At 36.3% G+C, this 12613-nt stretch overlaps 1 protein-coding gene and 1 non-coding gene across 10 annotated transcripts in view; both read right to left on the reverse strand.

Annotated features, from left to right (window-relative positions):
* The window catches only part of CNOT1 (CCR4-NOT transcription complex subunit 1), a 102814-nt gene that overhangs the window by 19239 nt on the left and 70962 nt on the right, over positions 1 to 12613 (reverse strand). For all 9 annotated transcript variants that reach the window (XM_045442945.1, XM_045442940.1, XM_045442943.1 and 6 more), the window contains exons 20-32: positions 12387 to 12511; positions 11676 to 11962; positions 10541 to 10619; positions 8380 to 8610; positions 7926 to 8066; positions 6824 to 7003; positions 5187 to 5303; positions 4740 to 4850; positions 4347 to 4424; positions 3981 to 4158; positions 2996 to 3126; positions 838 to 1134; positions 26 to 166 (exon numbers count right to left, since the gene is read on the reverse strand). In XM_045442945.1, the coding sequence (XP_045298901.1) occupies positions 26 to 166; positions 838 to 1134; positions 2996 to 3126; positions 3981 to 4158; positions 4347 to 4424; positions 4740 to 4850; positions 5187 to 5303; positions 6824 to 7003; positions 7926 to 8066; positions 8380 to 8610; positions 10541 to 10619; positions 11676 to 11962; positions 12387 to 12511 (2096 nt within the window). The remainder of the gene's footprint in view (positions 1 to 25; positions 167 to 837; positions 1135 to 2995; positions 3127 to 3980; positions 4159 to 4346; positions 4425 to 4739; positions 4851 to 5186; positions 5304 to 6823; positions 7004 to 7925; positions 8067 to 8379; positions 8611 to 10540; positions 10620 to 11675; positions 11963 to 12386; positions 12512 to 12613) is intronic.
* Positions 6037 to 6174, reverse strand: LOC123579484. Its single transcript, XR_006702789.1, has one exon. It is a non-coding gene; the product is annotated as a small nucleolar RNA SNORA46 (small nucleolar RNA).

Genomic DNA, 12613 nt, shown 5'->3' on the forward strand with positions numbered 1-12613 from the left:
TAAATGGCAAAGGCTAAACACTTACAGTTGCTAATCTCTTGTCCATCTCAGGACCTGCTTTTTCTACTGCAGTCTTCTGAATAAAACAGCAAGCTAATTCACAATTGTCCTGAGCTAACTGAGCAGCTGCCTGATCCATCATTTCCCTCTGTTGTGGCGATGCAGTCTTTTGGAAGGGGAAGAGAAAGAAAGAAAACAATTTAAAGTTTTCTGTAGATAGATAGATAAGACAGATAATAGGAGATGCAATGCTTATACAAACTTTTAAAGTTCTGACTCTTATTTATGACTTACTAGCTGTGACCACAAAATAGCCTAAAATCATCTTCATCTCTAAGATGAAAATACTACTCAACCAAAACACTTTATTTTCAGGTTGTTATGAAGACAGTGAACAATATGGAAACAGTAAAGCAGTTAAAAAAAAAAAAGGCGGTGGGGGAGGCATCATTAACCATGACATGTAAGACCCAAAATTAGCAAATGAGTTAACCTGAGGAAAGAGTGTAATTGTGTGTGTACACAAAGTCACTTTACACAGTTTTCCACTGACCTACTGCAAGTGCTTTAATCTAAATTCTTAATAATTACCAGAAACAATATTGTTAACTTATGTATTTTTAAACCCTTCATGTCTTTAAACCAATAAATATTTGGATATCTACTATCTGCAAAACGCTGTGTTGAGGATACAATAGTGAGCAAAAAAACATGAGGCTTCACCTCACAGCATTTACAATTCAACAGGAGGAAAGACATCAAATGTGATGACATGCAAAGAAAAAGAAACTCAGGCACGCGTAAGAAATTATGTATTCCACCAAGAAAATAACCTACACGAAGGGCTGAGGCAAAACTGTTTTTCAGGTTGGTAGATATGCTCATAAGCAAAGGTTCCCTGCAGGTAATCATAGCCATTCCAGCTGTTAAGTTCCGCATCATGTGATGAGCTGCTATTCGCATTCGAGATTCCTCAGAATCCAGGGCAAAATCCTTCCTGACTATCTGCTCACAAGTAGTCATAGCAATCTTAATTGATCGATCCACCACAGGATGGACCAGCTCCTGGACAGCCCGTTCAATTGCCTGGCGCACACACTGCTTCAACTGTGGATGAGCCTGAAACAAGGGAATCTAGGTGGGGGAAACAAGTTAAGTCAACAGCTTGTTTAAGGTAAGACAACCCAACTTACATCAGTCATCACACCTGTGATTTTGGAAATGACTTCAAAGTTAACCATTAACTACCAATTTCTACTTTAAATTAACCAATGAAAAGCTCAGGAAATAGAAGCTAGTCTACAGAGAGAGTACTATTCGTTATACCTTCTGATACGTGATAATAAATAGGTCTTTGCGTTTTTAAAAATTCTAAAAGTTTGATGTGCAAATTTTTTATTGCAGGATCCATTATGTGCTTAGTTAAAATCTGTAGCTTAAGTACTCTCAAAGAAAGACCCAGGCGCTTCGGGGCGCCTGGGTCGCTCAGTCAGTTGAGCGTCTGACTTCAGCTCGGTCATGATCTCACAGTCTGTGGATTCAAGCCCTGCGTTGGGCTCTGTGCTGACAGCTCAGGGCCTGGAGCCTGCTTCAGATTCTGTGTCTCCCTCTCTCTCTGCCCCTCCCCTGCTCATGCTCTCTGTCTCAAAAAGAAATAAAAACATTCCAAAAAACCTTTTTTAAATAAAAAAAATGTAGCTTCTATAGTTGCGTGGAGAAATAAATGCAGAAAGAATCAGGTTAACAGAGAAAAGGATTTCTACAGAAACATTACTACAAATAATTCTCCAGAATAGCAAACATTTACATTACCATACATTGAAGCCACTTTGCTTCACTTGAATGACTGTTTCTAATCTTTTATCTCTGGTATGCCCTAATACTCACTTGATCTCTTTAACTTAATGAATTTGTGAGAAACTTCTAAAATACTCATGATGGATACGTAAAAATATTCAGATTACTGACAGTGTTATAAAGGGGAATCACAATTTCTAAATCTAAGGGCTCCCCCCACCCCACAAAAAATTAAGTGCCATGGGGGTACAGGAGGGAGACCTAGGTTAAGATTTTTTAATTTTTTAATGTTTACTTATTTTTGAGAGATAGACACAGCGTAAGCAGGGGAGACGAGAGAGAGAGGGAGAGACAGAATCTGAAGCAGGGCCCAGGCTCTGAGCTGTCAGCACAGAGCCCAATGAGGGGAGTGAAATCACAAACCATGAGATCATGACCTGAGCCGAAGTCAGATGCTTAACCAACTGAGCCACCCAGGCGCCCCTAAAATGATCTTTTTTAAATCCCTTTGTGTCCTTTAAATAAAAAAGCTCAATGTATTAATGTTATTCCTGTATTTGTGAACATGGGCAGTTTCTAAAAATCAAACACCATGAATATTCCAGTATCTGATTCTGAACAAGTGTTAAGTAGACTAAAAGAAGATAATCATCACTCTCAATACACAGAGTAAAATACCTGTAACTATTGGCATTTTATATGACTTCAGACCAAACTTCCTTCTGGAATATAGAATGTAACTGCAAGTATTAAGTCCCACTTTTAGATCCTGGCTTGGAGACTTTACACACACACACACAGGAATCAGCTCAGTTCTAGCTATCTACCAAAAGAAACGGCTTAATGCAAGGGCTAAGGGTGGCATGATAATGAAAATAAACAGCAAAAAACTATGGAATACTAAGGATCTTTTGGCCTGTGTAAGGTAATCTTGGCCATTGTGATTATATCGCCAGCTGATTAATACCACAGGGTTTAGATATGAGTAACCAACATAGGTGATTTCCAGTCACAATGACTATATTTTTAGAGTAGGAAAAAATCCCAGCTGCATTATACAGCAGTTGCCAATCCCTCCTTTCTGTACAAAATCCTCTAAGATCTAGGAATCCAGAAGGAAGGAGAAAAAGAAAAGGAAGGTGACCCATTTACCTTGTCATAAAGTAGGAATTGGGGGATGGAGCAGTTGTTTACTTACTGTTGGATTTAAGGTAATGTGTGGTGCCAAGCCTGCAAGGGAATAGACATTGATGTCGTGGTAGCTGTACTGTGGCTGTGGTGGAACTGTGGCTGTACAAGTGGTACTGGTAGCTGGTGTTGTAGAAGTTGCTGAATGTTAAAGACATAAAATAAGAGCTAATAAAAAGCACATTTCTTGACTTTGCTACAAAATCAAGGCATTAGGCAGTCTTTAACTGGATTAGTCTCTTGGGGGTAGGAGTGGGGGATGAGAATGGCATAGGTCTCATTTTCCACCCTAATTATAACAAAAAAATTTCTATTGTTTTAATACAGAGATTTGAACAAAGTATGTAAAGCTATGTCAGTGACAATACCCCTGCAAAATACTCTTTGCAGTTGCAAAGAAATCAACTGTGAGGACATGCTACAAGCCCAAGACTTGTTATCAGCAAGCCCAAGACTTGTTGATAACTCTTCATTATAGACGTCTCTTTCCCATCTAGGCTGTTCTCTGGTTACAGTTGGGGATTCTAAGCTACTGACGAATGAGACAGAATGACAAGCTGGTTTATTCTTACACACTTCCTAATCTTTCATTCATTACTTCTATAGCCCCCACATTTCCAATCTATGATCCACGTATAATAATCCACCCCCTGGGCAGGTCTAGCTGGTAGTCTGGCTACCATGTGAGGAGTAACACAGGCCCACCTGTGCCATGCAGTTCTTTCTGATCTCAAACACTCTAAAGAATCACCCGGCTTAGTTGGGATAGGATTAATGATACTTAGTTAAGAATACCATTAAGAATTACCCAGATGAATTCTGGAACTGAAGACAATACCTAGACATTACTAACTTTTCCTTAATAATTCAGATGGCTCACCAAAAAGTATACAAAATTTCAACACATTATGTGGAAAATTATAACTTGCTACATGCATAAAGATGTACCATTTAAGAAAATTCTGGTAAAGCAGAAGGCTAATTATCACACTTACTTGTGGTTGTGATGGGAGGGAGCTCTTCTGGCTGCTTGACATCTTTCTTTGGAGCAGAGAGTTGCTCATCTAAGTTCTTTAGGCGATCTTTATCCTTTAGGAGGTTTCCAGGTTTTAGCTCATTGATGTCTAATGCAAGGTTCTTGCAGAGGACCTCAATCTCAAACTTCAAGTTTAACTGCATAATTCAAATTATTTGAATTTTGAAAAAAAAAATGTAGTTTTATTCACAATATATACTATTCTCATCCAATTGTTACAGTGCTTCCCCCCCCCCCGCCCCCTGCAATTCTCCGCCTTTCCTGTAAATTTTAATAATGTGAAGGATTAAGGAAGTTTCAAAGGATAAAGCAGAAACAAATATACCTTTAAGTCATGTTCCTGATGTAGCTCTGCCAATACATTCATAATTGCCATCGTCCAGGGGTTGGGTGGCCTAAAAACCTAAAGAAAAGCTATTATGTTAAGTTGGTCCCCAAATTATTCTTTAATTCGCATTATTTAAAATACTTAGGCACTTATACCTGTGTGGCCATAATAATCTATATCATAATTTAGAAAACCATCAAAACCCAAAAACATCCATTAAAATCAGAGTTATTAAATGATGCTACCTTAATCTCTCACATTGGAAATCCGAGTTTCCCTAAGACTGAACTAGCTCTATATTCAGAACTAAGGATATAATCTCATACCCTTTTGCTGAAACAGACTAACTCTTACAGATTAACCATCAATAAAATATTAAAATCTACTCACCACACTGCGAATGCTAGATTCTAAGACTTTGGCAACAAAGGGCACTACATAGAGCAACTCTTGTTGTCCTTTAACATAAGCCTCTAGCAGCAAAGATTTTACATCCAAGTCCTAGAATAAGAAAAATATTTTTAAAAGCTGGGAATATACTTCAAAACCCCTCACAAAGCACCAAAGAAAGGTATTTTGCAAACTCATTCCCAAATCAGGAATCAATATAATATGACCCTTGCCTTACAAAAAAAGGGTGACAACCAGACCTTACTGGCTTTTATTGTGCTCAACAATATAGAATCATGAGCATGCAATTACAGATTCAAAACATGGGCCAAACTCTTACAAACACCCCAAATCATTAAAACAGTCCCAAATACAGTCAAGACTTTTAGACATAATATGCTATATGAACATTCTCAATTTTTACATGAACCTCTGGCTGGAACTCACAGTGTGTAAGATGGGTTTATTTTTAGCTAATGTGATCATTCCTAGCCAATGTCCCAAATTCTTCAGCAAAGAACGATCTGAAAAATTGGCTGCAGCTTTATCAGAGGTCAGGAGCACCTGGTATAGGATTAAGAAATATAGAAAATAAGTTTAAGAAAAAATTCTCAACTGAATGTTTGAGAATTCCCTTTCATCCAACATTAAAAACAAGACGTCAATTCTGAGAACATACCCCAAAGTAGATCTACTCCATATTATTAGAGTGTAACTATACAAGGTTAAGGGGTCATGTATAGTCCTACAGAAAAGTATTTTAAAACTGAAATTTTTAGCTAGGTTTGAAGCAGGCACCCAAATGCAAATCTATTTTGAGGAGCAAAATTCAATTCAAATGATGATTAAAGCTACGGTTCTAAGACCTTCAAGACAACAAGCATATGAAGAAATGTAACCAAGATCACAGTATCTACTACAACCTTTTAGTATTATCCAGGTCACTATGTATCTCTAGAGAGAACTAAAATAACTTTCTGAAATAATTATAATAATGCTAAAGTGCTTCCTTTAAAATTTCTAGATTTAAATCTATATTTAATCACCTATCTATTTCATTAATTCTGTAGTTCTTACTTTCCTAAGGGGGACAGAAACATCACATGAGTGTGTTTTGGGACAAGCATATACATCCACTACATATTACTTCTTAATTTATGGCTATAAATTTAAAGTTGTAATTTAAATTTGTTTAAAAGAATCTTGAAATTTTGCTCCAGAATATGTAGAAACTTTTATATCCCAATCATCATTGCCATCAGATTAAAAAAAAACAAAAAACAAAAAGTGAGTATAGTTATGTTCCTTAACTCTACAGATCAACAGCAGAATGGCACAAAGTCAGCTGTGTAACACAAAGAGCCAGGAATTATTTTGCACTACAGCGTAACCAGGAATGGGAAAAATTTCCATCCACAGGTTTAAATATAGTGCTGGTTCCTAAGCCAATGCCCAAATCATTCATCAAAGAATGATTACAGCTATATGATAGGTTTTCTTGAAATGTTATTCCTCCTGAGAAATAAAATACCTAATTTCATGCAACAAGCGTTAGCACATTAGGAAAACTTTGACTCTAAACTGCTGAGAATCCTTAAAACAGCTATCCTACAAACAAGTCGAGAGTCTAAAGATATGTGGCACTTAAGAAGACATAAAAGACTCACTGGAGCATTGTCTTTGTAACAGTTAAAGTTATTAACAACCTAAATATCCATTAGCAATAAACATCCATACAATAGATTTCTAGAAGACTATTTAAAAAAAAAACAGAAGTGAGGGACTAGAGCTAAGAGCATATTACAAACTAAAAGCAAGTTGAAAACATAAACAGAAGATCAAGAATTAAAACCATGCATGAAATGATGAAAACAAATTTAGAATAGTATAGCTACTTTCAAAGTAAACAGTATAGAGTACATCTTCATGAAATTCGTGAAATTTAGTTCCGTATCTGAAACAAACCCTAGATAACCTAGAGAAAAAACAGCCAATAAATACCTCCCCCCAAAATTCTGCTTGTACAATCAAGTATTTCCAAATTCAAAACAGTAACGAAAAGGAATAGAAGAACTAAATTTTACTTTGATGTTTCTGTAGGTCTCATTCAGAACCATCTTATTAAATTCAGGGTTCTTCAGCGTGTCAAGGAAGTTTGAATAGAGGCTGTGAAAGTTTGGCTCAATACTGACTCTCTTCATAACCAGGTATTGTGAAACCCAAGGCATAAATTCTTCCTTCACAGTTTCCTTTAGTTCTTCAACCTAGCCAATCAATATGACACAGGAAGTACACGGTTAAAAGATGATAAAATACAGCTTTGTGTTTCTTCTATGTAAACAATCCTATACCATGTGGCTCCTTGCAAAATTAGATGCTAAAGCCCCATGTTTCATCTCCCTCCACATGAGACATATGCTATGAAGTATAATATATTAAATTCTTGTTAGTACAAAGTCAATCATCTCTCAAACTGTGGGTGACTATGACTAAAACATCTATGGTTCCTTTCAACTTTAAGTCCCACACCCTCACCTTACCCAACTCTCAATTTGACCAAACTTGCATATATTGCTAATGTACAGCCTACTGTTAACAGACTTAACACCAGAACCATATTTTCCTAAATTTCTATCTCCAGGAATCATCTCTAAAGTTTGAAATTTCTCTTCCAAAAGGACACTAAAGACTTATTTTACTCATAATCAATTCTGGTGGGATTTTGAAAGATGGTACATACATAATATCTCAAAACCTACTTGTTTAGGCTAATCTTACAGGCTAAAACAGGCATTTCCAATGAGTTATTATATAATCTTGAAAGAGAAGAATCCCTTCTTATGCTCTGCACAAGGTCTACCTCAGTTACTAGGCACCTAATAATAGCTCTGAATGGTCTCTGGGAGGACATGAGTTGTGATGAGGTATCATGTTCCATCATGATGAGATCGTGTAGTTTACTTCAAAAGCCTGTAAAACTCACCACAAAACTAGTACTATTTAATGGCTACAAAAACCACAGCCACTAATTGTGTATCTGTATTCCCTTTGCTTTGATTCTATTACTTCAATCTTTAAATCTTTAAAGTAAACTGAGTATTTAAAAAAGTACAGAAATCCCCCAACCCACTAGGGATAAAATAGACAGCATTCACAATGATATATAAACTATTATATCATGCTCACCTTTTGTGTCATATTCGACTGTGAGAGATTATTGAAGATAAAAGCAATTTTCTCTTGGATATTTTCTGGGGGCTCTACAATTCTCTCAGTTTGATCTGTGGCCACAAGCAATGTATCTATATTTGTAGTATTAATAGAAGGCTAAAAACACAAAGTACATAAAATAAATGAACTGAAATACCTGTTTGACAAATCCCAGGGGAAAATGTATACATATTTAATATAAAACATATACATGGTATATATGGCTGTGCATTGGAACTGTTGGCAAGAATACATGTTGAACTGTTAATAGTGCCTGCCTCTGGGAAATCTGGGGGAGATACAAAGGGAGAAGTGTTCATCTTTATACTTTACTAGGCATGTGCTGTTTATAATAAAATTAAAACACATGCTCACTCCTAGATACATTTACAACATAACAAATCCGAGAAAAGAAAAAAGATCTACTTACTGGCACATCTTTCTTAAAGCTGACTCCGGTTGGCCTGGTGACTGTAACCGTTTTAGCAACAGTGGTGGTTGTTGAGGTGGTTACCATCGTGCTAACCTGACCAGCAAGGGGAGCTTTTGCTGGAACCTGGGCCTGAGCCTGGGCCTGAGCCAGTGCAATACTTCCAGGGGTTGTGATAGAGCCCTGCATTTTCACAGGAGGATCTCTAGACTGCTGTCCATACTCAATATACTATAGGGGTAGGGAGACGGAAACACATTAAAAGAGTTCTTAACAAAAATTGAAAATTCTGAATTATACTCCCCTGACTTCTAACAAGGGAAAAATCATTTCAGAAGACTCTTCTGGCTCATCTATAACCCTTACTCCTTGCCCCATTTTGGTCCATATTTCTATATGTAATATATGTAAGTGGATACCAGGGGCTCTTTAGCAAGTAAAATACTAATGTGTCTTAAAAAATTTATGAGAACTAGTCTAGCAAAACACGTTCAAAACACCCACCAATGCCTGCATATATACCTCCGTAAATCCCTTAATATATATAAACCTTAACATTTTAAAATTTGTACAATAAACTGATCTCTTTTAATCAACACTGATGAGAAATCTAAGGCCTAAAAAATACACGGTAATGTGAATTACCTCTCAGCAAAGCTATCACTACAAAACAAACACACTGTAGAAAGGCAAGTCAGTTCTAGAAGGTAATAAGCAAGATAGCAAACTTTTTTTTCCATTTCAGATCATTTGACCTTTCTACATACAAATTAGAAAACTGACATAGGGATCCTGATCCTATTTCCAGCAGTCTATGCCTGAACAAAACAAAAACTACTATCTAGGTATATGATAACTTTATTCAAAAAAGGAGATTTTCAAGTAAGACCGTCTCTGAATGAAGTATAGCATCTTAAAGTACACAAACGAAAACAATTACCTCTCTCTCTCTCTCTAGCTGTCTTGTTACAAGGGGTGGTGGGGACCACTGATTTCTGTGATCATGCCCATGCCCCTCTCCTGGTCTCTACTTACCTAAGGTCTATATTCCCACCTCTGAATTCCAAACACATTTTACTGTGGTAAGCCTCTGACTTCTCATCTTAGTTTTACAAAACACTGCTTTCCTGTATAGTTTTCAGTATTACAATACTGGCATGTTCTCCCAACCCCCTCAGATGAATAAGTAACACTCACACCTGTCACTCCATAGGTCTCCTAGGTTAAGCCAACACAAAAACCCTGGCCTCCTACAAACAGACCCAGCAGCACGAGGTAGAAAACACTGGACTAAATTCTAATAAAAATTAAAAGTAGGTTCAAATTCTGATCTGATTCCTTAAAATATGATGTTATAAAGCCATTTTTCAGCTTCATGTAAAATAACAATAAAAATTAATCAATTTTCTTGTTCTCTGGGAGTAGACTTTGACTAAAGCCAAGACAAAGGTATGAATAATATTAGCCAATTAACCTAAAATCACTTACTAAAACAATAGTTGACAAATCATGTAAAATGGCTTAAAATTATAATCTCTAGGTCCATTTCCTCAAGGACTACCTCCCTCCTTTTAAACAAGTATATGAAAGGATTCTAAGCAAGTAGTTAAGAAGGCTGTATTTTTTTTTTTTTTTTTTTAAGTAATCTCTACACCTAACATGGAGCTTGAACTCACAATCCAGAGAGCAAGAGTCACATGCTCTACTGACTGAAGCAGCCAGGTGCCACAAGCAGGCTGTAGTTTCAAGAAACACTTGTCTTAGTCTTATATGAAACAGCTCTGGCTCATATTAACATTTAGATCAAAGGAACATCTTTATTTATTTTTATCCAAGATTCCCACTCCAAATACTTTATAGAATCAGGCAGGAATTCTTAATAATAGTAAAAGATGTCTATACTTCAACAGCATTATCAGGCTTAAGTACCTGATAAAAGCCTTTCATTAAATGAAGCAAAACCACTGCTTAGAAAAGATAATCCAAGAATGACATTTTTTTTCATGACCTATCATTAAGCTGCCTAATGAGCACCAAAAATATGTATGCTTATAACATGCCAATCATTAAGAAATCTTAATGCCAGTCCCAGCAAATCCAAAATCAAATTAAAATAAACTCTCCAACTATTAGACAGATTTGAGGTATCAGACACACTTACCTCCTGTAAATGATGTGGAAATTGCATAAAGTGACTGATAGAAGCCAAGTGCTGACAATACTGGGGATAGTCCTTCAATCTGCCAATAAAATATTCATTCTTTCATTCTTTTCATGTAAGAACAGAAGCAGCACAATTAACAAATTTTTTTCCAAATGCTAGTCTAAGCCACTGTCCTCATGCTACCTTGGAAACACCTTATTTGAAGAGAACGCCAAAGATAAGAACACAGAAGTAGAGAGAAATATTGATGAACCTCACTCTTTTTACATCAGAAAACAGTATCTATGGGGCACCTGTGTGGCTCAGTCAGTTAAGCATCTGACTTTGGTTCAGGTCATGATCTCAGGGTTCGTGAGTTCAAAACCCCCTTTGGATTCACTGTGGTCAGTGCAGAGCCCACTTCAGATCCTCCCTCCCTCCCTCCCTCTCTCTCTCTCTCTCTCTAAAATAAATAAATAAACTTAAAAAAAAAAAAAGAAAAAGAAAGGAAACAGTATCTTTTTTAAAGGTCCTATTTTCAGTTACAATTACAATGAGCCACTAAAACTGCTACCCAGAACAACTCCAAACGTTCATCAAAAAATGGAGAAACAATTCAGAGTTAATCCATACAATGGAATAGTATCCAGCTATGACAAGGAACAAGTACTGAAACATGCAGTAATACAGATTAATTTCAAAAGATGAGTGGTAATTGTAACAAGTTAGACTCACACACACCGTGTACCGGAAAAACTACAGAGAAAGCAGATTAGTGACTGCCAGGGGTCAAAGATGGGGGAAGGTGAACTTGTACAAAGGCAAAACAAGAGAACTGCTTGGGAGTGATACAAATATTCAGTATCTTGATTGGGATAGTAGTTATATTAACTGTATAAATTTTGTCAAATTCAAAGAACTGTAATATAAAACAATGACTTAGCCCTCAATAATCAACAAAAAACTGTTTCAGTTTATACTTTTCCTACCACTTATTTCATAACTGTAATGAATTGTTTTCACTTCTTCCTCTTCAACTTTATACTGTTAAGATATATATAATGATGGGGCATGGCAAGAACTAGGTTGTAAATGATAGTTATTATTTCTTACACTAAAAAAGAGATGCTTCATAGGAAACCTATTCACTCACCTATTTTTAAATCTATCTAGTGCAGCAATCCCAAAATAATACATTTTGGATCCAAAAGGCTTGCGTAAGGCTTCAAGAACATATCGCAGGGCCAGACCTAGTGCCATGTAAGTGACCAGTCCTTTTTCAATTATCCCACCAAACAAGCAGGCAGTTATATGTAACTCTTTATCAGGGTATTGGGGGAAAAACCGATATTCTTCAAATAAGTTCCTCAACATACAGTTAAATACTTCTCGTTCCCTCTTTATGGTAGAGTCTTTAAACCTCTGTAACATTTCTAATACCTAGGAAAAACAAGACAAAAACATTCATAAAGGAAACTATTATGAAAAGCATTCTTCAAAGAGTTCTCAAAGAATTGTTAAAAAGAATAATATAATTTAAAAATAAAATCTTTTTTTTAAAGCAGGGGAGGAGGGCGCCTGTCTGCCTCAGTTGGAAGAACATGCGACTCTTGATTTGGGGGTCATGACTTATAGCCCTGTGTCAGGTGTAGAAAAAATAAATATACTTAAAGTAAAATATTTTCAAAAAGAACTGTTAGGCAAAGCATTTAACAAAACACTTGAGCTTGAGATGAATGTTAAGATCTGAAATGGTACACAGACATATCATAACACTATCAGCTGAATTTCCAAACTCTTTGAAAAGGGCATTTATTTAAGATTTACATAAACCATAACGTATAGGAACATCCTAGACACTCACCTCATCAACAGACATAGTTGGATGTGGTGGATGATTATATATTCTCTGAAAATAGCTGTTTGCTTCATCATCTATCTCTTTACTAAAGTGCTGATTTGCCTCTGGCCACACCTGAGACAAGTCCGCTGTAAGAAACAGAAAGGCAACCCACTGGGCATTTAAGCTCTTTCCCCACTTCCCCATGAGACACACAGAAAGCCAAAGAGAATAATATAGTTTTCATTTTA

This window comes from Leopardus geoffroyi, chromosome E2, assembly GCF_018350155.1.
Source record: "Leopardus geoffroyi isolate Oge1 chromosome E2, O.geoffroyi_Oge1_pat1.0, whole genome shotgun sequence".
Taxonomy (NCBI): Eukaryota; Metazoa; Chordata; class Mammalia; order Carnivora; family Felidae; genus Leopardus; species Leopardus geoffroyi.